This window comes from Cervus elaphus, chromosome 20 (assembly GCF_910594005.1).
Source record: "Cervus elaphus chromosome 20, mCerEla1.1, whole genome shotgun sequence".
Taxonomy (NCBI): domain Eukaryota; kingdom Metazoa; phylum Chordata; class Mammalia; order Artiodactyla; family Cervidae; genus Cervus; species Cervus elaphus.
This window is the reverse complement of record NC_057834.1, coordinates 77,199,563-77,226,996: the sequence shown is the minus strand read 5'-3', so window position 1 is coordinate 77,226,996 and position 27,434 is coordinate 77,199,563. Positions and strand designations below refer to the sequence as shown.

General features: G+C 38.0%; 1 protein-coding gene and 1 pseudogene across 2 annotated transcripts in view; both read right to left on the bottom strand.

The window, feature by feature from the left end:
- Positions 1 to 2,277: 2,277 nt before the first annotated feature.
- LOC122678417 lies at positions 2,278 to 2,378 on the bottom strand (annotated as a pseudogene).
- A 9,510-nt stretch (positions 2,379 to 11,888) lies between these two features.
- Positions 11,889 to 27,434, bottom strand: part of KYAT3 (kynurenine aminotransferase 3) — a 73,786-nt gene continuing 58,240 nt past the window's right edge. For both annotated transcript variants that reach the window (XM_043876539.1, XM_043876540.1), the window contains 4 exons: positions 24,298 to 24,484; positions 19,536 to 19,612; positions 19,041 to 19,127; positions 11,889 to 12,084 (listed from right to left, as the gene is read on the bottom strand). In XM_043876539.1, the coding sequence (XP_043732474.1) occupies positions 12,022 to 12,084; positions 19,041 to 19,127; positions 19,536 to 19,612; positions 24,298 to 24,484 (414 nt within the window). In that variant the 3' untranslated portion in view covers positions 11,889 to 12,021. The remainder of the gene's footprint in view (positions 12,085 to 19,040; positions 19,128 to 19,535; positions 19,613 to 24,297; positions 24,485 to 27,434) is intronic.

Here is a 27,434-nt window from a genome sequence, read left to right as displayed (position 1 = left end):
AGTGCAACTTTGAGTCCTGTATTCTGAGGTTGGGCTTCCAGAGGTCAGATAGAGAGTCCCACATAATTGATTAGCTGAGGCCTTCAGCACAGGTGATTCAGAAGCCTGGCTAAGCATATCTGCAGTTTTAGGAACAATATTTGGCACTTTAGAAAACTATTATTAAATGAAAGACAAGGGCCAAAGAAAGACCCAAGGTTAAAAACAAATCAGTATTAAAAAAATAACAACAACAAAAAAAAAACCAGTCGTGTTCTGAGGACCTATTTCAATTGCAGATACTCATTTATTCAGTGCTACTTTTTGCTGGAGTCTGCTTTAGGTGCTGCTGATACAGCCTTGAACAAAAAAATAAAAATTCTTGGCTTCATGGTATGTAAATTAGGAGGGGATAAAAATGATAAACAGATTGAGAGAAACATTTTAAGTTTAATAGTAGTAAATGCTAAGGAGAAAAATAAGGCAGGGAAAAGGGATGAGAAGAGCCAGGATTTATGATCTTAAATGGGAGATCAGGTAAGTTCTCCTGAGGTGACATCTGAGTATAGATTGGAAGAAGCCAAGTGGACACTGGGCAAAAAGTATGCAGGCAGAGGGAACCTTGGGGACAGAGGACCTAATCTGGAGCAGGTCCGGTGTCAGGGATGAGAAAGTGCACGGGGCGGAGGGTGGAGTGGTAGGAGGTGAGGTTAGGGGAGAGCGGGGTCAAGTACAGGGCTCCAAGGTCAGAGTGAGGATTTTGGCTTTTATTCTGAGTGAAACCAAGTCGCGTTGAAGGGCTTCCACAAGCAAAGTGTCATGTGCAGACTTTCCTTCAGAAATGTTCACTTCCCAGGGTAGAGCAGGCAGACAAGTATTTCACCAGGGCATTTCAGAGAGAAAAAAAGACTTCAGAAAACAGAATGGTTTTTATGAATTTAGTACTCTTCCATATATATATAGGTCAGCAGAATGCTCCAAGAATAATTATAAAAGTAGTCTTATAAGTCATCGGGGGAAATTCTCTGGCAGTCAAGTGGTTGTTAGGACTTGGCGCTTTCACTGCTGAGGGCATGGGTTCAATCCCTGGTCAGGAAACTAAGATCCCACATGCCATGCAGCACAGCCAAAAAAAGAAAAAACAGAAGTCGTTTCAGTAATTCACATAGAAAATGAGGTTATGTTGTTAGAAGTTATAGATCTAAGTTTTAAGCTAATATATGATTTTTATACTTCCAATGGATAATGAGAGGGGTAGATTTTAAAAGGATAACCACTCTCATTGACAAAAGGACAAAATTATTAATCTTTTTTACTATGAGATTTTGCTACAAATGATGTTTTACATATAAGAAAATGATGCTGTATTAAATATAAAAGAAAGTAGCAGCTGTATAATATGATAAAGTTAATATTGATTAGAAAATCCAATTATTTCTACAATTTATTCTGATCTATCCCAAGATAGCTGTTTGTCAGCAGGTGGAAGTTCCTATTTAATTGGCATGATTGAGTAATTAGATGTATTCTCAGAGCAGCAATAAAATGAAATTCTTATGTCTCAGGGACGTGGTTGAGGTTTTTGTTTTGTTTTACCCAGGTTTATCCAACTGAAACAAGACTTGTTTTATTTGGGGACAATTTTCGATTTAAAGTATTTGTTAATTGTGTCATTATGTAATTGCTTTTTATCATAAGAATGATGGGGAAAATTGTATGAATTTGACAAATATTTGTGATGATGTATCTTTCTCTCATACAAAATCCTTCAGGCCCTCACTATCCCCTTCCTGTAAGACCCTTCTGATTGGTCTCTCTCACTACCTCCAGGCCTTTTCATCAGATCAATTTATATTCTAGAAGAAAAAATTGATCTCTGTATCATATCTTCTATATCAGGTAGTAATTCATAATCATCTGTAAATAACAAAAAAAATGCTATTCTGGTGGATTGAAAAGTAGGGGTTCATTTGTCTCATGCATTGCAAACTCTGGAGATACAGTAACTCTAAATAGCTTCCAGGGTCTGGAAGCTATGTTTCTGCTCTATAGTTCTTATTATGTAGGCCTTCACTATGATGCCATTTGCTGCCTGAACGCAAGATGGCTGTTGTACCTCCAATCCTTACTTCCAGAAAGTTAGGAAGAAGGTAGAAGGATGAAGAGGACAGGAAAGACAAAAAAGTCTCAGGATAACTTTGCCTCTTTTTCCACAAAGAGGCTCTTTTCACGCACTTTTGACTAGTTCCAGGGAAGCTAAGAAAATTGGATACTTTGACTTTTAGCCTCAATAGTAGACACAGTCAAAGGAGAAAGTAGATTATTATTGGCTTTTGGATAGGCAAACTTATCTTCCACGGAAATCTTTAGTAAAAGGCGAAAGATTTCAAACTTATCTTCCAGAAAGAATCTTTAAAAATTCATTCTTGCTTACTGTGTGAAGTCCATATCTCTCATTATTAAACGATATAATGTCACAGAATGAGTTCTTACATAACTGGGAATCTGTAGACATCTTAGGGCTTCCCAGGTGGGTCAGATGGTAAAGAATCCACCATCAGTGCAGGAGACCTGGGTTTGATCCCTGGGTTGGGACGATCCCCTGGAGAAGAGAATGGTTACCCACTCCACTATTCTGGCCTGGAGAATTCCACGGCAAGAGGAGCCTGGAGGGCTACAGTGCACAGGGTCACAAAGAGTCAGACATGACTGAGTGACTAACACAAGTACATAAATACAAGTACACAATAGATTGCCTACATTAACCATGATTGAAGGTTAGGAAATGACGTTTGCTAAAAGGCAGAGAACAAAGGGCTCACTTAGAAACTGACCTGAGTTCAGTAAGACTGGACATTTGAGTAGGAAAAGATGAGAAAGATGCGACTGGGGGAGGAAAAGGGAAACCAGGTCATACAGGGCGCTGTAAGCCCTGATGAGGAGAGTTTGAGTAACTGAGGAGAAATGACCTCCAGGGGTGATTCCCTTACCTGACTAAGCAATGAACTCATTCTTTCCTCAATCAAGAAGAGTTTGCATCAGAGAATGATCTTCTAAAACCCCCAAACACCAAAAAACAAAACAAAATCGCAAAGCAACAGCAGCAAAAGACTAATTATGTCAAGAGCAATGGGGAGTAAAAAGTTTTAAGTCACTTAAGACATTTTCACATCCATTTCCTCCCTTTGTCATTCTGTCCCTTCTTTGAACCAATGTAGTTCATGTAGAGTTGATCTTGCATTGGCCTAAGTTATTTAGCATGTCCATTCCCATGGCTTCAGGAAGTAGCTCAGGAAAGAGCCAGTAAGACACAGTATACCATTTGCTGGAGCTTCCAAGAAAGTGTCCCCTTATTTGCTGGATTTTCTAGTGTCACCATATGATACTCATAAACTGCTGCAGCCATGTATCCAAGAGGTACCAGCTGGAGATAAAGCTGACACAGAGAAGACAGAATTACAAGCTGAAGAGCTTGGTTACATATTACAGTCTGAGTCTTGGATCAGTTCAGTTCAGTTCAGTTGCTCAGTCATGTCCAACTCTTTGCGACCCCATGGACTGCAACACGACAGACCTCCCTGTCCATCACCAACTCCCGGCGTTTACTCAAACTCATGTCCATTGATTCAGTATTGCCATCCAACCATCTCATCCTCTGTTGTTCCTTTCTCCTCCTGCCCTCAATCTTTCCCAGCATCAGGGTCTTTTCAGTGAGTCAGCTCTTTGCATCAGGTGGCCAAAGTATTGGAGTTTCAGCTTCAACATCCGTCCTTCCAATGAACACTCAGGACTGATTTCCTGTAGGATGGACTGGATGGATTTTCTTGCAGTCCAAGGGACTCTCAAGAGTCTTCTCCAACACCACAGTTCAAAAGTATCAATTCTTCAGCACTCAGCTTTCTTTATGGTCCAACTCTCACATCCATACATGACTACTGGAAAAATCATAACCTCGACTAGACTGAGCTTTGTTGGCAAAGTAATGTCTCTGCTTTTTAATATGCTATCTAAGTTGGTCATAACTTTTCTTCCAAGGAGTAAGCATCTTTTAATTTCACAGCTGCAGTCACCATCTGCAGTGATTTTGGAGCCCCAAAAAATAAAGTTGGCACTGTTTCCACTGTTTCCCCATCTATTTCCCATGAAGTGATGGAACCAGATGCCATGATCTTGAATGTTGAACTTTAAGCCAACTTTTTCACTCTCCTCTTTCACTTTCATCAAGAGGCTCTTTAGTTCTTCACTTTCTGCCATAAGGGTGGTGTCATCTGCATATCTGAGGTTATTGATATTTCTCCTGGTAATCTTGATTCCAGCTTGTGCTTCATCCAGCCCAGTGTTTCTCATGATTTACTCTGCATAGAAGTTAAATAAGCAGGGTGACAATATACAGCCTTGACATACTCCTTTTTCCTATTTGGAACCAGTCTGTTGTTCCATGTCCAGTTCTAACTGTTGCTTCCTGACCTGCATACAGGTTTCTCAAGAGGCAGGTCAGGTGGTCTGGTATTCCCATCTCTTTCAGAATTTTCCACAGTTTATTGTGATCCACACAGTCAAAGGCTTTGGCATAGTCAATAAAGCAAAAATAGATGTTTTTCTGTAACTCTCTTGCTTTTTTGATGATCCAGCAGATGTTGATTTCTGGTTCCTATGGCTTTTCTAAATCCAGCTTGAACATCTCGAAGTTCGCGGTTCATGTGTTGTTGAAGCCTGGCTTGGTGAATTTTGAGCATTACTTTCCTAGCTTGTGAGATGCGTGCAATTGTGCGGTAGTTTGAGCATTCTTTGGCATTGTCTTTCTTTGGGATTGGAATGAAAACTGACCTTTTCCAGTCCTGTGGCCACTGCTCAGTTTTCCAAATTTACTGGCATATTGAGTGCAGTACTTTCATAGCATCCTCTTTTAGGATTTGAAGTAGCTCAACTGGAATTCCATCACCTCCACTAGCTTTGTTTGTAGTGATGCTTCCTAAGGCCCACTTGACTTCACATTCCAGGATGTCTGGCTCTAGGTGAGTGACCACACCATTGTGGTTATCTTTTTTGTACAGTTCTTCTGTGTATTCTTGCCACCTCTTCTTAATAGCTTCTTTTTCTGTTACGTCCCTACAATTTCTGTCCTTTATTGAGCCCATCTTTGCATGAAATATTCCCTTGGTATCTCTGATTTTCTTGAAGAGATCTCTAGTCTTTCCCATTCTGTTGTTTCCCTCTATTTTTTTAAGGCTTTCTTAACTCTCCTTGCTACTCTGCATTTAAATGGGAATATCTTTCCTTTTCTTCTTTGCTTTTCACTTCCCTTCTTTTCACAGCTATTTGTAAGGCCTCCTCAGATAGCCATTTTGCTTTTTCACATTTCTTTTTCTTGGGGATGGTTGATTCCTGTCTCCTGTACAATGTCAGGAACCTCCATCCATAGTTCATCAGGCCCTCTGTCTATGAGATCTAGTCCCTTAAATCTATTTCTCACTTCCACTGTATAGTCATAAGGGATTTGATTTAGGTCATACCTGAATGGCCTAGTGGTTTTCTCCACTTTCTTCAATTTCAGTCAGAATTTCGCAATAAAGAGTTCGTGATCTGAAAGCGCTGCACTCAATATGCCAGGAAACTTGGAAAATGCAGCAGTGGCCACAGGACTGGAAAAGGTCAGTATTCATTCCAATCCCAAAGAAAGACAATGCCAAAGAATGCTCAAACCACCACACAATTGCAATCGTCTCACACACTAGTAAAGTAATGCCCAAAATTCTCCAAGCCAGGCTTCAACAACACATGAACCATGAACTTCCGTTCAAGCTGGTTTTAGAAAAGGCAGAGGAACCAGAGATCAAATTGCCAACATCTGCTGGATCATCGAAAAAGCAAGAGAGTTACAGAAGAACATCTATTTCTGCTTTATTGACTATGCCAAAGTCTTTGACTGTGTGGATCACAATAAACTGTGGAAAATTCTGAAAGAGATGGGAATACCAGACCACCTGACCTGCCTCTTGAGAAACCTGTATGCAGGTCAGGAAGCAACAGTTAGAACTGGACATGGAACAACAGACTGGTTCCAAATAGGAAAAGGCGTACATCAAGGCGATATATAGTCACCCTGCTTATTTAACTTCTATGCAGAGTACATCATGAGAAACGCTAGGATGGAAGAAGCACAAGCTGGAATCAAGATTACCAGGAGAAATATCAATAACCTCAGATATGCAGATGACACCACCCTTATGGCAGAAAGTGAAGAACTAAAGAGCCTCTTGATGAAAGTGAAAGAGGAGTGAAAAAGTTGGCTTAAAGTTCAACATTCAGAAAACTAAGATCATGGCATCCGGTTCCATCACTTCATGGCAAATAGATGGGGAAACAATGGAAACAGTGTCAGACTTTATTTTTTGGGGCTCCAAAATCACTGCAGATGGTGACTGCAGCCATGAAATTAAAAGACGCTTACTCTTTGGAAGAAAAGTTATGACCAAACTAGATAGCATATTAAAAAGCAGAGACATTACTTTGCCAACAAAGGTCCATCTAGTCAAGGCTATGGTTTTTCCAGTGGTCATGTATGGATGTGAGATTTGGACTGTGAAGAAAGCTGAGCAGAATTGACACTTTTGAACTGTGGTGTTGGAGAAGACTCTTGAGAGTCCCTTGGACTACAAGGAGATCCAACCAGTCCATCCTAAAGGAGATCAGTCCCGGATGTTCATTGGAAGGACTGATGCTGAAGCTGAAACTCCAATACCTTGGCCACCTCATGTGAACAGTTGACTCATTGGAAAAGACCCTGATGCTGGGAGGGATTGGGGGCAGGAGGAGAAGGGGACAACAGAGGATGAGATGGCTGAATGGTATCACCGACTTGATGGACATGGGTTTGAGTAAACTCTGGGAGTTGGTGATAGACAGGGAGGCCTGGTGTGCTGCGATTCATGGGGTCACAGGGTCGACACAACTGAGTGACTGAACTGAACTGACTGAACTATGATCGATGTGATTAGATTGGTTAGTTTTCTGTGATGGTGGTTTTCACTCTGTCTGCCCTCTGATGCAGAAGGCTAAGAGGCTTATTAAAGCTTTCTGATGGGATAGACTGACTGAGGGGGGTACTGGGTCTTTTCTGATGGGCAGGGCCATGCTCAGTAAATCTTTAATCCAATTTTCTGTTGATGGGTGGAGCTGTGTTCCCTCCCTGCTATTTACATGGGGCCAAACTATGGTGAAGGTAATGAAGACAATGGTGACCTCCCTCAAAAGATCCCATCCTTTTACTGCTACAGTTCTTTCCCCCAATCCTGCGGCAGGCCACCACCAACCCACGCCTTCGTCAGAGACACCCAGACACCCACAGACAAGTCTCCTGTCAGGTCACTGTTCCTTTCTCTTGGGTCTTGGTGCACAAAGTTCTGTTGTGCCCTCCAAGAGTCTATTTCCCAGTCCTATGTAAGTTCTGGCGACTCTATAGTGGGGTTTATGGTGACCTCCTCCAAGAAGACTTATGCCATACCCACACCCAGAGACCCTGTCCCTGTAGTAGACCACTGCCGACCCATACTGCCGCAGGAGACGCTCCAACAGTCTTTGACCAAGCTTTAACAAAACTAGACTACCCCTAAAATGCTCAGTTGAGACAGACAATTCTTTTTCACTTGATTTAAACCCATATGGGTTAGGCTTTCTGTCACTTGCAACAGGAATATTCTTAAGTAATATATGTAACATGATTACATTTACATTTTATAAAGCTTGTTTGGGCTACATGGATACATTGTAAGCAAGAAGGCTGGGAGAACTGTTAAAGAGTTGAACTGGTTGAGAGATGGTATGGCTGGTGGGGGCAGGGATGGGGGCAATTGGAGCAGAGAAAAGTGATAGATTTAAGGGATATTTAGGGTACTAGTTAGAGGATTTGGATGGAGAGAAAAGTTAAAAATGATTTGTGTCAATAGGCTTTCTGACCTGAGTTAGTAGATTGGGGGCACCATTCACTGAGGTGAGGAGATTGGATATTGTTTGCCAAACAATACTGGATATTGCTTATCCAATCCAGACTGGATAAGGTTTGCCTATAAAATGTCTGTGTGAGATGACAAATGGGGTGCTGGGTATATGGGTCTGAAATTCAACAGACAGGACTAGGCTGTTACAGATTTAAGAGTCACTAGTGGGCTTCCCCTGTGGCTCAGAGGTTAAAGCGTCTGCCTCCAATGCGGGAGACCCGGGTTAGATCCCTGGGTTGGGAAGATCCCCTGGAGAAGGAAATGGTAACTCACTCGTTTTCTTGCCTGGAGAATCCTATGGACGGAGGAGCCTGGTAGGCTACAGTCCACGGGGTCGCAAAGAGTCGGACACGACTGAGTGACTTCACTAGTGTATTCAGCGGAGAAGGCAGTACTCTTGCCTGGAAAATCCCATGGACGGAAGAGCCTGGTAGGCTGCAGTCCATGGGGTCACTAAGAGTCCAACATGACTGAGTGACTTAACTTTCACGCATTGGAGAAGGAAATGGCAACCCACTGCAGTGTTCTTGCCTGGAGAATCTCAGGGATGGGGGAGCCTGGTGGGCTCCCGTCTATGGGATCGAACAGAGTCGGACACAACTGAAGTGACTTAGCAGTAGCAGCAGCAGCAGCAGCAGTGTATTCAGAGTAAATGAAGTTGTTTACTGAGAAAGACAGAATATCAATATCTAAGAAAAGGTGAAGGAGATGAAGAAGGAACAGACAGAAGGTAATTCACGAATGTGCAGCATCACAGGAGCCAAAACAGAAAAAAAAAAGTGGGCTTACGAAGGCCGGAGTGGCAAATGCTGTTTTGTTCAACGCTCTGTGACCCCATGGACTGTAGCCCACCAGGCTCCTCTGTCTATGGAATTTTCCAGGCAAAATACCATAAGGGGTTGCCATTTCTACTCCAGGGGATCTTCTAGACCCAGGAATGGAACCCACATCTTTTGTGTCTCCTGTAATTACAGCTGGATTCTTTACCACTACTGCAACGTCGGAAGTAAGAGGTAAAGTTGGATGGAACTGGGAACGTTCTTTTAAATCTTAAGAACATGGAGGTCATTAGCAAATTTTGATCAATAATGGGTACAATCTAGATTATAGCAGGTTGAGGGTAAGTGAGGAGTGTGTGTTTGTGAGAAAGTAGAATCATCAAATGAGAAGAACTTTTTCAAGTTATTCCACTTTGCAGTCACATTTTTCAAAAAGTCCAGAGCTAAGTCATCAGCCCCCTTTAGTTTCTAATACTGACCTATTTGGTGCTCTTATCCAGTCTCATGTCTTTTGGGTGGTTACCAGTTTGGAGTAATTAGAAACCATGCTCCAATAAACGTTATTTTACTCATTAAAAAAAAAAAGTATGGATGAGATGGTATCAAAACATTATCCTTCCTCTAGTCCTTGAGGTCCTATGCTGCTACTCTGCCCTAATACCTACTACTCCATCCCTTGGTTATTTGGTACTCATCAAACAAAAGACGCCTTCCTGTTGTAGACCCTTTGCACTGGCTATTTCTTGTTCCTGGAGTGTTCCTCCCTAAGATCTTCACAAGGCTCTCTCCCTCTCCTCTTCTAAGTCTGTTCCTATGGCACCTCCATGAAACTCACCTGACCACACTATTTAAAATACCAATTTGCTTCCCTGATACTCTCATTCCCCTCTACCCTGCCTTACTTCTTTTCTTCACACAACTAACACGTATAAGTTTAACAAACAATGAATTTCATTATGTTTATGACAAAGATAAAATATTAAAAGCAACAAGAGAAAAATGACAAATAAGATACAAGGGAACTTCCATCAGGTTATCAGCTGATTTCTCAACAGAAACTCTACAAGCCAGAAGAGAATGGCATGATATATTTAACTGATGAAAGAGAAGAACCTACAACCAAGAATACTCTACCCAGCAAGACTCTCATTCAGATTTGATGGAAAAATCAAAAGTTTTCTGAAGAAGCAAAAGTTAAAATAATTCAACACCACCAAACCCGCTTTACAACAAATTCTAAAGGAACTCTAGGCAGGAAACAAGACAAGGAAAAGACCTACAGAAAATAAACCCAAACAATTAAGAAAATGGTAATAGGATCAAACATATCGATAACTACCTTGAATGTAAATGGATTAAATGCACCAACCAAAAGATACTGATGAAAACATGTGCCATACATGTACTTCCACTTACTACATCACTCTGTTTGATCCCCAAACTGTATGTAATTATTTTATAGTTAGGTTAATCATGTTCCCATCATGGCTTGCAATTGTCATTATCTTTTACTTTTTGTCTGGCTATTGATTGTGAAAACTGATAAACATCTTTTATTATTGTGATTGTGTAACTATTATTCACTTAATACCATTGTATCATGATTGGTCAACAGAAAAATAATAGAATTCTATATCACCAAAACTGTCATTTAATAGAAAAGCCTGTAATCACTTTTTAAAATCTAGATGCATATCAGAAGTATCTTAGAAATTTTTGAAAAATACAAATGCCCAGATATTGTTTTTTTGCTCCAAAACTCCAGATATGTTTCTAGAGAGCAGTCATGTTTAAAAACAACTGGATTATATGATGATCTTTTACTTTTATCTAGTTTTCTTTCACTTTTTCTATTTCATATTCAGTTCTCTCATTTCATTTAGTTTATGTTTTCCAATTTCTCCATCTCTCTTTTTTTGTTCTTTCTCAAGACTTTATCAAGTATAGTAGAAAAACTTTTGCATACATATATATATAATATGCATAACATACATCTTAGATAACATGAATTTTTGCCTAATTAAGAAAATTATGGCGTTAAATAAATCTAAGTTGGATAAGGAAGGGGGTGAAGATATAAACAGGCTGAGACGAATCAAAAGGTTCCACAAGCTACAGCAGTGACTGTCAAACTTTAGTGGTGTAAGAATCACCTGGAAAGGGGCAGATTCTGAATTATTCAGTAGGTCTGGGCTGAAGACCAAAATTTATTTTCAACAACGATTCTAGTTGATTCTGATGTCAGAGGGCCATGGACCGATTTTTGAGTAGTAGTGGATTTGAAATGATAATTTAAAGTGCTGTTTTGAAAGAAGCTGAGAGAAAGAGAGAGGGAAATAGTGGGGGATGGTGATATTTACTGCAGGAATAGGTGGTTACAGTGTGAGATGATTAACTTATTATCTCAAAGATGGAACAGCCTGGAATGATGAAAGGTTTAGAGTATGCCCAAGGGAGTGGGTGGCTGAAGTGGAGAGTGAAATGGAAATAAATATCACCAAAGGGGAGTGTCAAAAGTCTAGGTAATAATCCATGTGGATCCTAAAGCTGCCCCAGATGATGGCAGTACTTGTAAGCAACAGGCAAAAGTATGAACAAAGTTCAAAACCATTAGTAAATGAGGGGAAGGAACTATAGGTGGGTAGAGATCAAGCAAAAATATAAAGTTGAAGGACCTGTAATTAGCCAAGAGTTTTTACGCAATGGCAGAGAAGTGAAACTGGCCAATAGTATGTGAGTCCTTATTGTCTGGCAGGCTTTACATACATCAGTCCATTTCACTCTCACAAACAACAACTCAAACTTCATATAAAGTGAAAGTGAAGTTGCTCAGTTGTGCCGGACTCTTTGTGTCCCCATGGACTGTAGCCTACCAGGCTCCTCCATCCACGGGATTTTCCAGGCAAGAGTACTGGAGAGGGTTGCCATTTCCTTCTCCAGGGGATCTTCCCGACCCAGGGATCGAACCCAGGTCTCCTGCATTGTAGGGAGACACTTTACCGTCTGAGCCACTGGGGAAGTCGTATAAATAAAGTAGGTGCTATTTTTATTTCACTGTTATGAGGAAACAGAAGCTGTTTTAATACAGTTCAGCAAAAAAAAAAAAAAAAAGATCTCCAGAATATTGTTAGGGGTGAGATTACCAATGGAAATGTTCCTTTAAATTTTATTTGTATTGAAAGATTTTCTTTTCAATATCCAGCAAGTGGCAGCACCAAGTAATTTTACATTAGGTCACTGAATAGAAACAACACACTCTGTATGTATCAAGAGTTCTGTCTACTCCACGCCTTGATGATTTCTTCAGCAGCATCCAATGTACTGTCCTTCTGTAAATTAATGAAATAGTCATCATTACAAATCAAAATAAATTCAAGACAAAGTAAAGATTTAAATACAAACAGTATACCAAAGTCAGTCCATCTGTAAGAGTCATGTAGTGATTTGGGAACTGAGTGGTCCTCAACCCCTGATAACTTGACCCAGGCTTTAGCTGGTCCTTGGCCTCAGTAGCTGAGACAGAGTCCAACAGCATGGCATGGGGATGGGGGATACCTTGAGTAGTGTCACTGGAAGTTCTACCCCATTTTAAACCATTTAACCTTAGCAGGAACACAAAAACTGGGAAATGGCATCTACAGCATCATCCTTTGCCTTGGTGGCCAAATACACAAGTCACAAGCTCTTTAAGGAGCCTAGCAGCAAATCAAACAGGCCGAATATTTATAATGCTATTATCCCATTCCTGTCAGGCTAGAGAAGTGTATGAACCTCATAAGAATTCAATGTTGGGGAGCTATAGAAGTGTCAAAAGCAATCATTACATTATACTGTTTTGTGATGCTGGCTGCTGGTTCAGAGCACTTTATTACTACTATCCTGACACCAAAAGAACTCTACAAATTAACTAGTATGGGGCCAAGGAACATTACCAAGAAAATGATGAATAATCTGTATATACAGCTCAGTCTGAAAACAGCTTAACCTAATCCCAGCCAAAACCATGTCTGTCAGTGTGGACGCCCTCACTGCCAAAGACACAGACTTATAAATAACATTGATGCAGGAGGAGAGCCTGAAGGATGTACTGATGAGATCCTTATTTACTGTTTAGTTCATTTGCGTAGGAAGAGCACAAAATCACAGACTTCTTTCAAAGAGCCTTGTAGACAACAAAAGGAAACCCCTCCCTTAGCTCCCAACAAAGAGGATGCCAGGCGGAGTGAGACTACAGTAATAAATTAATATACAATTATAGAAAAAAGTCAAAGAATACAGAAGAGTTTACATTGAAAAATAATCATTGTTTCTTCCCTTCTCATGCCTTCCTACTACCCGCATCATCCTCTAAGTCAACTTCCTATGGCAATTTTGATTTTAGTTCTAGTGATTACCAACAAAATCTAAATAATGTATGCTCCTAGTTTTTTAATTTATCAACTTCAGACAATGTTTACCGTTCTCTGCTCTGAATGAGGATAAATTGGTTCTTTCACACTACTCTGCTCCCTCCTATTGAAGTCTCACAGTTACAAGCTCCTAACACCACAGTTAGAGGGCCAGCTGTAAAGATACAATTTATTTGTTTTTTGAATAGGTAATATGTACATATGATGTAAAATTAAATTGATGGATAAACTTCCTGTTGCTTTCTCCACTCTTTTCCTTTCTCTTCCATCTCTACAGAATGACTTACTCCAAAGCCGTTAGGTGGGGCTGAGGGAAACAGGAGATCACGTATGGGGGTGGGAGAGCCTCAGCAGCCTGGTGCAGGATGCCACAGCCAGAGTGAAGTAAGCAGACCTTCCAACAGCGGGGCGTGAGGTGGCGGTGAAGACGGTAGTGGCACTGGTCAGGAATAGGGCGTCAGAATCGACGGGGTAAGTAAGCAAGGCATCTGCATGGCAGGGTAGTTCCAGGCAGCACGCAGCCTGGAGGGGATGAGGCAGGCATCTGCCAGCGCAGACGGGTATGGAGCGTCAGAGCCTGTGAGGGAAGAGGGGCGCTGCCATGCAGTGGGTGACGGTGGCTTCGTGTGTGGTGGTGGAGACTCAGAGGAGGGTATCTCTGCAGGGAGGTGACGGAAGCAGGTCAGCACATGTGCTGAAGCTGAGGTGAGGCGAGGATGGTGACCGTACAAGGGACGGGGTGGAAGACTGGTCAAGTGGCAAAGCCGAGTAGGGAAAGGGTGCCTGTCGGGGTGGTGGGTGGAGCGGCAGCAGCACTGAGGAGACTGGTCACGCGCAGAGGTCCTGTTCAAGAAGTGGTTAAATGGTGAGCAGGTGTTTCCACTGTCAATACTGGCAAAGACGGGACTGACTAACATACATAGGGAGAAAGCGGGAATAAACTAGGAGGCGGTTTCTATGTATTTAGATAGACATAGGAATAAGTAGAATAGACAGACATAGAAAGTATGGACATACATTTACATGTTCCCTATCTCTGTCTTCTGGGAGGGCCTGGGAATACTAATACCCCAATGAGCACTTGTCATGCCCAGATCTTGGTTTCTTAACACCATTCTCCAGTAAAAGGTGATTTCAGGTTGAGTTGGACAATGACAAAGTGAACCTACTGCATCTTGAAATGCCAGAAAGTAAGAAAATGCTCAAAAAATTATGGAAGACAAGTCAAAGGAAACAGAGACCAGCTTAACAGGGCTCCTAATGGCCAAATTTTGGAAAATTTGAGCATTGAAATAAGTAATAATAATAAATTTTAACCCACTGAATAAAACAAGTTTATGAGTCCTTACATATATGAATGGCTAAATGAATAAATTATTTGATGTGATATGGAATATTTTCATAGTTTTAAAGTACTTTACCACAAAACATTCATTATTCATCAAGGAAAAAGTGAAACTTTACAGTAGAGAAGCCTGGCAGACACCACCTCAATAAAATGATTAAACTTAACATCACCAGTTGTAGATAAAACTAAAATCACATGCTATCTGATAGGATGCAAAACGAACAAAATATCACTTCTGTGGTTTCTACCAAAAGTGCATAACCTGAATCTATCCATGAGTAAATGTCAAACAAACGTGGAGGGACTTTCTTCAAAATAATTGGTCAATAATTTTCAAAAGTATCAAGATTATGAAAATCAAGGAAATCTGAGGAAACTTCTCAGCTTGAAGAAGATATGACAACTTAATGCAACGCATGATTCTGGCTTGGACTGACTGACTGATGACTGGTTGATTGATACAATTGTGACCTGGATTTATTTATTTATTTGCTTGTGATAAAAAAAAGACATTATTGGGACAATCAGTGAAACCTGAATTGGATCTGAGAATTAGAATAATATAGCACTCTTAAGTTCATGATGTTGATGGTTATATTGTAGAAGAATGTTGTATAATGGAGAATACATAATAAGATATTTGGCAGTAACAGAGGCATCAATAATTAAGTTAGGAACTTGCTCTACAATTGTTTGGAAAAACAGGTTTCAAAATTTATTTACTGAGATTAAACATATATTTCTTTAGGTAACCCTGCCTCTCACCCATGTCTCTCAGCCATTCAGTTTTCCTCCCCAGAAGCAACACTGGATTTTATTATGTATCCTTCCAGAGAGACAGTTGAGGCATTTAAAAGCTTCTTCTCCTTCCCTTCCTTCTTTTCCTTTTTATGTAAATGATATGGTTCCTCACAAACTAATCTGCTCCTTACTTTTCACTTATTCTCTAGCACTCCACAGAGCTGCTTCACTCGTTTAGGTATGTGAATGTACCATAATTTATTCAAGCAGTCTGCGCTGGTGAGTATTGTGGTTGTCTATTATAACTCTTTGATAGTACAAATAATGCTTCCCTGAAAATCCTTGAATACAGACCTTCAATATGTAAGTAAGTCCACAGAAAAAAATCCTACAAGCAGAATTGGTGGGCCAAAAGACATGTGCATTTACATTTAGATAATTTTCAAACTAACCCCATAGAGATTTTACAAATTATACTTGTACTCTCAATCAATGCATGAGAGCATCTTAGGGAACTTTCCAGTTGTTTTGGTTATTTCCAATCTAACAGATAATATAAAATTTCAAGGCAGTTTTCTTTTTCTTTTTTTTGGGCAGTTTTATTTTTCATTTGTTGTATTATTGAGATGCTCTATCCTTTTATATATTTGACAGCTACTTAGGATTTTACTAATAGCCATTGTAAAGTGCTGCCTTTGGCTTGTTCTGTCCTAAAATTCGCCCTGCTTTCTTTCAGTTTCCACTTTCTTGGCATGCTTTGCCCTCCTTTTATTTTTTGCTTTTCCAAGCAGTTGGGTTAGGTGTGTCAGCTTTCCCTAGGGGCTGGATGTTGCTCTGCCATCTTCCAATATTGAATGCTGATGCAAAGGTGAGTCTACACTGATCTTCCTCCTCTCCTGTCTCCATGGAGGCCTCGATCACCTTGTGTAGGTACCAAAGGATCATTTATAAAGCCCAATATATTAAACAAGGTACATCTCAGTGTTTTTCTGTGACATTCCTGAGACAAGCCATTTCCTTCCTTGTTTCAAATGGAAAGGATTCTCAAAGCTATAAAATTCTTTCCCAATTCTATTTGTTCTGCCCCCCTCACCCCTATCCTCCACTCCTCCAGGAACTCTAGATATATCATTTGTCTCCCACATTTATACTTTTTCTAACATTTAAAAACTCTTTGTTCCTGGGAATTCCCTGGCAGCCCAGTCCTTAGGACTCTATGCTTTCACTGCTGAGGGCCCAAGTTCAATTCCTGGTCAGGGAACTAAGATCCTACAAGCTGTATGGTATAGCCAAAAAAAAAAAAGAAATTCTTTGTTCCCTTCACTTCTTTTCACCCACTTTTCTCAATTCTCTGTGTGTTTACAGAAGAATTTAGTGTTCTCTATGCTGCTTCCAATGTCACTACCATTATCAATAGCTATATTTTTTCTCCTTCAATTTCTTACCTGATCTCTTGACAGCTATCATTTCATCTTCTTACATTATCTTACTACAGCTTCCCTGAATTTTAAAAAACTTCTGCTGTTAACTCTTGTTTTAAATGTTTTGAATTTGAAATATAACACTTTTTACTTGCTCTATGGCAACAGTTCTTTTTTGGTTTTGGTTTTTTGTTGTTGTTGAATATTCTCTGATACTTATTTTTCATTATATTTTTCTCCTTCTCCTTAATAGCATCTTTGTAGATTCAGAGTCGGGTCCTTTTTATTGCTCATTTTTGGGTGAATTCTCTTTGTAAGCTCCCACAGCCAGCACAATTATGGTTCCTATTGTTCTGGGTAATGAGTAAGCTAGTTGTTGGCTCTATGATTTGAACATGTAGTTGCAGATTTGTATAAAGGAGGAGACAGGAAAGAACTAGGAGGGAGTAGAAATTATCTTTGGCTCACAGTAAAGTTAAATATGATTGATGGAGAGTTCAGTGAAGGGGAGTTCTTTTAGACTTTATTTCTTTTTAACTAATGTAACTGTCTCCCTCCAATTTAATGTATCCACCTTGCCTCAACACAGCTTTAGCAAAAATGAGAGGAAAGAGTAAATCTATAGCCCTTTCTTTCCACTTGGTTCGCATAGGTACTAGATGACATGACCCTATGTTTCTACTCTGCCTTGTCCACGCTGCCAAATGGGTCTGGAGAAGTTTCCACTCCCAGTGCACTTACTGTTCCCGCTGCTCTGGATAATGAGTAGGCTACCTATTGGCTCTGCCTATTAGGACGTAGAAGCAGGAGCCTTTCTCCGTGTCTTCCCTCTGCCATTTCCTTCACTGTATCTGGCAACTCTTCCTCATTTCCTGGTGGATTTGGAATTTGTTTTCCATTTTCCTAGCTGTTCTTTTTAAAAAATAATTTCCAAGAAGAGAATGGGAGAAGGCCTGTTGACCGTGTCTAAAACTGGAAGTCTTATGTTACTTTTTTGTTCTATTAGTTCTGCTTATAACTTCAAATAATATATATTTATACCTCTATAAATCCACTATAAGATGCAAGTATTAATGGCCTTACCCTTTCTTCTACATTTCAGATAATTAAATGTTGACATTGTTAGGTTGTTAAAATTTATATTCTATTCTAAATAAGTCTCCCATAGTTTGTCTATATGGTGTCTCTAAAAGTTGAAAACAGTGTTTACATCATTCTGACCAGACTTATAGATGAGTGTGTTGGTATAGAGAGTGCCTTAATTTTGATAAGATTGTTTTCAGTAGTGATAACATCTTAAAAATAGCAACAATACATTCAGATTATTTTTTAGCACAGATCTGATGGTGCTGAATTCTCTTAGCTTTCATTTATCAGGGATGTATATTTTGTTTTCAGTGTAAAAGGATATTTTCCTGGATATAGAATATGTCAGCACTTTAAAGGTGCCACTTCATTGTCATCTGGTCTCTACTGTTTCTGATAAGAAATTAGTCAACATTCATATCTTTGCTCCCATGCATGTGAAGTATAGTTTTTCTCTGGCTGCTTTCGAGATCTTATCATTATCTATAGCTTTCAGCAGTTTAATTATGATGTGTCAAGTTGTGATTTTATTTGTATCCTGTGTGGTTCACTGAATTTTTAGATCTCTGAATTGCTATTCACCAAATATAGGGAAATATAGTCCTTTTAAAAAATATTTTTTTCTGCCACATTTTCTCTCTCTTTTTTTGGATACTACAGTTACATGTATATTATTACTTGACATTGACTCTGAGGCTCTGTTTATTTTTCGAAAATAATTTTCCCCTCTTTTTTCAGACTGGATGATTTCTATGGATCTGTATTAAGGTGAACACTTTTTTTCCTCACATCCTCAATCTTCTGTACGTTATGACTATATATATTTTTCATACCAAGTATTACATTTCAAAATTCTTTAAGTTCCATTTGGTTCTCTTTTTAATTGCTTTAATCTAGTTGCTCATTATGACCATATTTTCACATTTATAATATCTGCTTTAAAGTCCTTGTCTACTAATTCCTACATATGAGTAACCCTTAAGATCTGTTTCTATTGACTGTGTAGAAGTCACATTTTTTTCCTTTTCATTAAAGGTTGCATTTTCTTGTGTCTTCACATGTGTCTGGATATTTTAATGTTACAGGTAAGGAATCTAATTATATTGTAATCCAATAAACTCAGCTTCAAAAAGTGCTGAGTTTTTGTTCTGATAATTTTATGGTAGCAAGCCAAAACTTAAAAACTGCATATGAGCACATCATGCCTAGCAATAGAAAAAAAATGGTGCTTTATAAACCAGAAGGAAGGACATTATAAATGTGTAGAACAGGGAACTTACTTTAATGAAGCAAAATCGCACAAATTTCTCAAACTGTAATTTGGTCTCTGCATTACAGAATGCTGAAACTGGGATGGCTGACAGTTTCTGAAAAACAAATAGGAAAAATATGAAAACTACTTACACTTTAAATATTAATTTTTAGAGCACAAACATTAAAAACAAATAAATACTTCCAAATATTCACAGTAATTTCCAAAAGAAATATATTTTTAAAATCCTCCAGAGAATTCTCTAGTGAACCAATGGTTAGGATTCTCTGCTTTCACTGCCAAGGGCATAGGTTCAATCCTTGGTCACAGAACTAAGATCCTGTAAACCACATAATGTGGCCAAAAAATAAAATAAATAAATAAATAAAATCTTCCAAATAACTGTGAGTAGAATATCAGGGAATAAAACTACAGCTCACATTTTTCAAAGCATGTCAACAGGCTTCCTTCATAAATTAACTATAACATACAGCACAATATTGCAGAAGCCAATAAACATTACCTTATTTTTAATCATCCATTTCACGAATTTATAGTCATAAGGTTCATTGCTGTCCTTCATATCGAAGAGGTCTACATCTAAAACAATAATAAAAATTGGATGGGCTATGTATTATATCTGAGGCAAAGTGTATTTAATTTGTCTATTAAGATTCAAAATTTCCTCATGCTGGATTCATACTGCATGGTATAGTGGGAAGTAAGGAATTCCCAGAGAAGCTTTACAGATATGACACTCTAAGGCACTACTCACATATACATCTGGTTGATCATGTTTGTGTATACAGCTTTTAGCACTGGAAGACAGTAGGAAGGGGCAGGACAACGAGGAGTGTTACTCTTCCATTTATAAATAATACATGCCTCTATGATCATTATTAAGGAAATAACCTCAATTTTTAAGGTATTCATCTGTAAGAATTTTATTTCCAAATGGTAATTCATTATTAGATTGTGAGCTCCACAGGGATATTGCAATTTATCACTATCCCCATCTCCTAGGTCAGTATCTAGCATGTAAGTACTGAAAAGCATGTTTGTGGAATGAGTAAATTAATAAAATTCATTATTTATCAAGGGAAAATGTCTACATAGTTCTCCCAAGTGATATATTTATTGTTTCCCTCTTCCAAATACTATGCTTAATTTTTAAAAAATTTGGTGAAAAACTTCAAATACACATTCCTATATTTACCTCTTGTTCCAATCTTGCTTTAAGGTCTGGACAAGATATTTCTCTGGCATTGGGATTCAGTAACCTACATTTCATATTGTTTCAACTGTACTGACTTGTACTCAAGATCTTTTTGAATACCCCAAAGCAACAAACACTGATGGTCACTGTAATCAATTATTTTATCCTTTTTTTTGTGGCTACCCTCGTAGCTCAATTCACAAAGAATGTGCCTGCAATGCATGAGATCCAGGTTTGATCCCTAGGTAGGGAAGATCCTCTGGAGAAAGGACTGACAACCCACTCCAATATTCATTCTTGCCTGGAGAATTCCATGGACAGAGGAGCCTGTCGGCCTACAGTCCATGGGGTTGCAAAGAGTCAGACACGACTAAGCAACTAACACACACATACTTTATTGCTCAAAATAAATCAAGGCAGTTATCTTCTTTCTTTTATTTGCTAAATAATACTGGGTCCCTTCAAATTAATAGCGTAAAAACCTTGACACTAAAGAAAGTTTCACTTTTATTTTTTTAAATGACTTAATATGGCTTTCCTTAATGATTTTATTTCAATTTTCTCCTGTGATTTAAGAATGTAAAATTTCCATATAATAATGCTAATAATATGCTACCATTTATTACTATTTGTTAAACATGTTACATGATTCTCTCATTCATTTGTCCTATAATTCTGTGAGATGCAGCAATTCTCATTTTACAGATGAAGTTAAACTACTACTTTAAGTCATATGTATGTTTGTGTGTTTAATTCAGATTTGACTCTAAAAAAAATGACAACTTAAAACAGAGTCTAATTGCAAATTCTGTGAAAACTCCAAGTGACAATTACACGAGTAGCATACTCAAAGTTAACCTGGAGAGAGTAGTGATTACAACAGGAGAAGAAACAACAGGAGGGTACTGACATACTGTAATCAACACTGTCTATACTATTCATTTCTTCTTCTTTTAAATTTATTGAGGTATAGATAGTGAGGGACAGGGAGGCCTGGTGTGCTGTAGTCCATGGGGTCACAGAGTTGGACACAGCCTAGCGACTGAACAGCAACAACAGAGAGTTGATGTACAATGCTGTGTTAGTCTCTGCAGTATAGCAAAGTGAGTCAGTTCCGCACATACACATATCCACTCTTCTTCACATTCTTTTCCCATATAGGTGCCTAGAGTGTCCTGAGAAGAGTTCCCTGTGCTACACAGTAGGTCCTCACTAGTTATCTATTTTATATATAGTAGTGTGCATATGTCCAGTCTCAATGCTGCCATTTATCCCCCTCACCCAGCTTTCCCCCTTGGCACCCATAAGTTTCACTCAGTATAGTAACTGCTTATTTATTCTTGTAACACTTAGAAAAGAGAAATTTATTGCCACGGGACTCAAAGAAAAGGAAGGGAATAAATACAATTCTAAATATTTTATAGTTAGGAGAAAGTTGGAATCTACTTCTTTTCAATGCATCAGGGACAGATGTTCAAACAAACTAAAGAAAATATTTGTTTCCTGGAGGTAGGAGTTTGAACCATATTATAATAGCACTAGCTTATTTAAGTAATCTATGAAAACAAAAATCAGTTGTTCTATTCCCACTATCTCCTCCCTAATTTCACACCTTATCTTACTATCTTCCTATTTGTAACCTTGTCTTCTGATTAAATGTTTCCCTTTTTAGTTCTAGGATGATGCTCACTGGTCAGGGAAGTTGCTGAGTATAGCAGAAAATATATGTTTACTGGTTAGTACATGCATCTCTGCATTCAGAGTCCAGCTCTGATACTTATTAATTGATTAACTTCAGTAAATTTCTTGACTTTTAATGACATCTTTCTCAACTATTAATGGGGATATAACAGCACCAATCTTATGTGGCTTTTGTGAGATTTTGATATTTGTAAAGCAAACTACTGTATCATAAATGTTCAAAAAATATTAACTAGTTAGTCACTGCTATGAGCTATAAAGAGAATTACTATGTTCATGAATTTTATGGTTCATTTTTATCTTTAAGTTACCATCAAATGAAAGTTTTGTTTTCTTGCTTCTGTCTTTTGAAAAAGCTGGGACTAACCTCCAGTATATGGAAGAATTTCTATAATCAAAATAATCAGATGAAAGAGAAAAATAAACTTGTCTTCATATGTAGAAGGGTCTTATAGACATTAACATTCTTTCTCATACAGGTGAAGGATCATAAAGAACACACATCTTTTTCCCCATCATCATAAAAGTTGTTTTCTAGCCCAAATCCTTTCTGCTATTATAACCATACTAGTTCAAGATCTAGGACCTAAACCAACACTGCATGCAGGCTGGATCAACTGAGGATAAAATGGGAAACTATTTAAGAGCTTAATGCAAACAAAAGTTGCATTACTGTCTTTTTGATGTTTAATGTCAAAATGTGATAAATTTCTTTTAGAATTTACTATCTGCAAAAGTTTGGTTCCAGAAAAGATTTACTTGTATCTAAAAACCTGTTAAGTTTAATTTTATCCGAGAATCATGTAACTGATTCCATCTTTCTATTTGTCTTTATTGCCATGAAGTTTGGAACCAAGTTAATGCTAATTACAATACAGCTGACCCTTGAACAATACAGGTTTGAACTGTGTAAGTCCACTTATACACAGATTTTTTTCAATAGCAAACACCATGGTACATACAATCCATGGTTGGTTGAATCCACTTCTGTGGAACCTTAGATGAGGAGGGACTACATACACAGAAGGACCTCAGATATGGAGGGCCAACTATAAATTATACATGGATTTTCAACTGTACAGAGTCACCATCTTGCAACCCCTGCATTATTCTAGGGTCAACTACATATGAACCCAGGTGACTAAAATATTTGCTTTCCCTACTCCATGTTACTTTAACATATGAATATTTCTACTTACATATCATTGCATAGAAGAATTTAAATATGAATTAGCTCAAAGTTTTGTTGGAAGCAGATAAAAGTAAAATAATTTTCTTCTAAACAGATGAAAACTGTGCCATTTCTTTTTATCATTTCATGAAATGAGCTGCACATTTAAGCCCAATACAGGAAAAGTGGTTTCTAAACCTTAGAATATAGAACATCATAAGGGTTTTTATATAAGAAGAGAACTTAGGAGCCTAACAAATACAGCTCTCTGGCAATAGCAGAACCAAGAACCCCTGGTCACTCTGCTTTTCTCACAGCAAATGAGTAAATAATAATCACTGTTTTGTTAAAACATTGAAAGTTTCTAGCTTCATAAAATTTAGTATATATAAAAGAATTTTCAAGCTCACTAGCATATCACCTCACTGTTATAAAACCTTAAAACATTTAAAACTATGCAGAATTGCTGTAATTTCTGTCAAAATAAATTAGGCTCTTAAATTTACTGTGACTAACACTACAGTTCTGGGGAAGAAATATGTTATACATAAAATATTACTATGCTTCTAACTTTAGATTTGTACGGCATGTCAGAATTCCATATTGTAGCTTCAAGTAATGTAAAGGTCATCGTTTTTTGGAGACAAAACTATTTGGAATCTAGTTGTATGACTTCAGGCAAGTTATTCTCTAAGTCTCCATATCTTAAAAAACAGAGATAACAATGCTTTTTTTTAAAAAGGGTATTTGAAGCTTTGGCATGCAGTAGACCATCAATAAATATTACTTTCCTCCTTGACTTCATTTCTGTATACTCTAAAGTGACAAGTATTCTCCAATAGCATGAATATTCTAGAAATATTTTTTTTTCTTAAGTAAAAAGGAAACTAAAATTTTACTAAAAGGAACACAAAGGATACATATTTTTTATGTACCTGTTTTAAATTACATACCAGAACAAGGTAACAGCAAATTCTATGTTTATCAGAATACCTAGAACAAATAACTCCCTAATAGTCATATTCAAGGTCAATGGCCTAATCATCAAGATGATTGCAGAAAAACACTGACACTGTGGAAATCCATTTTCCCATAAATGAAAGGCTGATATTGGCTTTAGTACCAATCTTTTCTTCATAAATTTGATATAATTCCGCACCTAGGTTTCTGTATATTTGAATAAACACCTTTACAAACCTAGCAAAGACACGTCAGCAATGATGAAGTATCCCCCATCAGGAACTATGGGTTTTAGGCCAACACTTTCAAGTAAATGTACCATCCGATCTCTTTTTACTTCTAACTCTTTTGGCAAAGAATTGAAGTAACATTCTGGGTCATCCATGCGCTTGATGTCAATCCAGAGAGCTTGAGCCAAGGCTTCCTGTATGTTAAGATTGAAAAATATGGAAAGGAAATATGGCAATGTTATGTACTGCCAAGTTTACTGGTATAATAAATAAAGATTGTCTGAGTAATATTACTGACAAGAAAATGATTCAGGGAATTACAGTTGAACCTATGTGAAATTCTACAGACTAATGGAAGAACAAGTTACATGGAAATGATTAAATCTAATGTGAAGAACTGAGGATGAACCACAAAAATTCAAATTGAAATAGGGGTACAGTTGTCCCTTACTATTCACACAGGTGATTGGTTCCAGGGCCCCCGCAAATACCAAAATCCAAGGATGTTCAAGTATTTTATATGAAATGCATCCATGGGCTCTGCATCTGTGAATCCAACCAACCCTGGATCCACAATCTTTAGCTGAATCAATGGATGCAGAACCTGTGGATAGGGAGGGCCAACTGTATTATATAAAGATGCCTTACTTGGAAATGAAAAAGACAACCGTGTTTTCCACTAAGGTTAGCTTCAGAGTGATTTGCTAGATCTAAGCCTGAAAGACAATCAGAGAAATGATAAACTAGCCAGCATTTCCCCATTACCTTTCAGGGCAAGATAGTGTAAATGAAAGCTGATCGATCCACTGTGTCACTCTTCGTAAGTGTGTGAATCCCTGTACTAATCATTCACATTTTTTCTCCACTGCTTTTATCAACATCTGACATATTATGTTATTAAAACATCTACTTGCTTATTATCTGTGCTCCCCCAATAGTCTATAAGCTTCAAAAGGGCAGGAATTCTTGACCGCTTTATCTCTGACACTCAGTAAGTATTTTTTTATTAAGTGAATAGATTTATTTTGAGAATTAAAAGAGTTGAATACAATAAAAATCAATGTCTAACTAGCTTTTATCATATCATTCTATAGTCATTTGAAAAAAAATTTTATTAGGATTTTTTTTCTTATTCAGTATTTTTGATAGGAACAAAAAAGTTTATTGTAGCCAACATATTTCCCGGTTTTGGCTTTTTAACTGCTTCCCAAAAAAATAGTTTTCAGTATTCTGATTATTCACAGAATAATAGTACATAGATCCCTGTTTTACAGATATTAAAAAACTAGAAACAATATAAAAAAATATACGTTAAAAAGTCTTGCAACCCATCCCAGACCCTATCTACTAGTTTCATCTGTTCCCTTTACTCCTCAAATAGCCACTTTAACTAGTTTCATATGGTCCTTCCAGAGATTCTTTAAGAAAGTATAAGCAAATAGTTTTCTCCCTTTCTTATACAGAATATAACATAAATAATGATACATACTGCTCTGTATCTTGCTTTTATTTTTACAATATATCCTGGATATCTTTCCATATCAGTAATCACAGAGTTTTCTCATTCTTTTTTGTTTTTCCTTTCCTTTTCCTTTCTTTTCACTTTTTTTTTCATTTATTTTTATTAGTTGGAGGCTAATTACTTTACAATATTGTAGTGGGTTTTGTCATACATTGACATGAATCAGCCATGGATTTACATGTATTCCCCATCCCAATCCCTCTGGGTCTTCCCAGTGCACCAGGCCCAAGCACTTGTCTCATGTATCCAACCTGGGCTGGTGATCTGTTTCACCATAGATAATATACATGTTTCGATGCTGTTCTCTCGAAACATCCCACCCTCGCCTTCTCCTACAGAATCCAAAAGTCTGTTCTGTACATCTGTGTCTCTTTTTCTGTTTTGCATATAGAGTTATCATTACCATCTTTCTAAATTTCATATATATGTGTTAGTATGCTGTAATGTTCTTTATCTTTCTGGCTTACTTCACTCTGTATAATGGGCTCCAGTTTCATCCATCTCATTAGAACTGATTCAAATGAATTCTTTTTAATGGCTGAGTAATATTCCATGGTGTATATGTACCACAGCTTCCTTATCCATTCATCTGCTGATGGGCATCTAGGTTGCTTCCATGTCCTGGCTATTATAAACACTGCTGCAATGAACATTGGGGTGCACGTGTCTCTTTCAGAACTGGTTTCCTCAGTGTGTATGCCCAGCAGTGGGATTGCTGGGTCATATGGCAGTTCTAATTCCAGTTTTTTAAGAAATCTCCACACTGTTTTCCATAGTGGCTGTACTAGTTTGCATTCCCACCAACAGTGTAAGAGGGTTCCCTTTTCTCCACACCCTCTCCAGCATTTATTGCTTGTAGACTTTTGGATAGCAGCCATCCTGACTGGAGTGTAATGGTACCTCATTGAGGTTTTGATTTGCATTTCTCTGATAATGAGTGATGTTAAGCATCTTTTCATGTGTTTGTTAGCCATCTGTATGTCTTCTTTGGAGAAATGTCTGTTTAGTTCTTTGGCCCATTTTTTGGTTGGGTCATTTATTTTTCTGGAATTGAGCTGTAGGAGTTGCTTGTATATTTTTGAGATTAATCCTTTGTCTGTTGCTTCATTCGCTATTATTTTCTCCCAATCTGAGGGCTGTCTTTTCACCTTGCTTATAGTTTCCTTTGTTGTGCAAAAGCTTTTAAGTTTCATTAGGTCCCATTTGTTTAGTTTTGCTTTTATTGCCAATATTCTGGGAGGTGGGTCATAGAGGATCTTGCTGTGATTTATGTCGGAGAGTGTTTTGCCTATGTTCTCCTCTAGGAGTTTTATAGTTTCTGGTCTTACATTTAGATCTTTAATCCATTTTGAGTTTATTTTTGTGTATGGTATTAGAAAGTGTTCTAGTTTCATTCTTTTACAAGTGGTTGACCAGTTTTCCCAGCACCACTTGTTAAAGAGGTTGTCTTTTTTCCATTGTATATCCTTGCCTCCTTTGTCGAAGATAAGGTGTCCATAGGTTTGTGGATTTATCTCTGGGCTTTCTATTCTGTTCCATTGATCTATATTTCTGTCTTTGTGCCAGTACCATACTGTCTTGATGACTGTGGCTTTGTAGTAGAGTCTGAAGTCAGGCAGGTT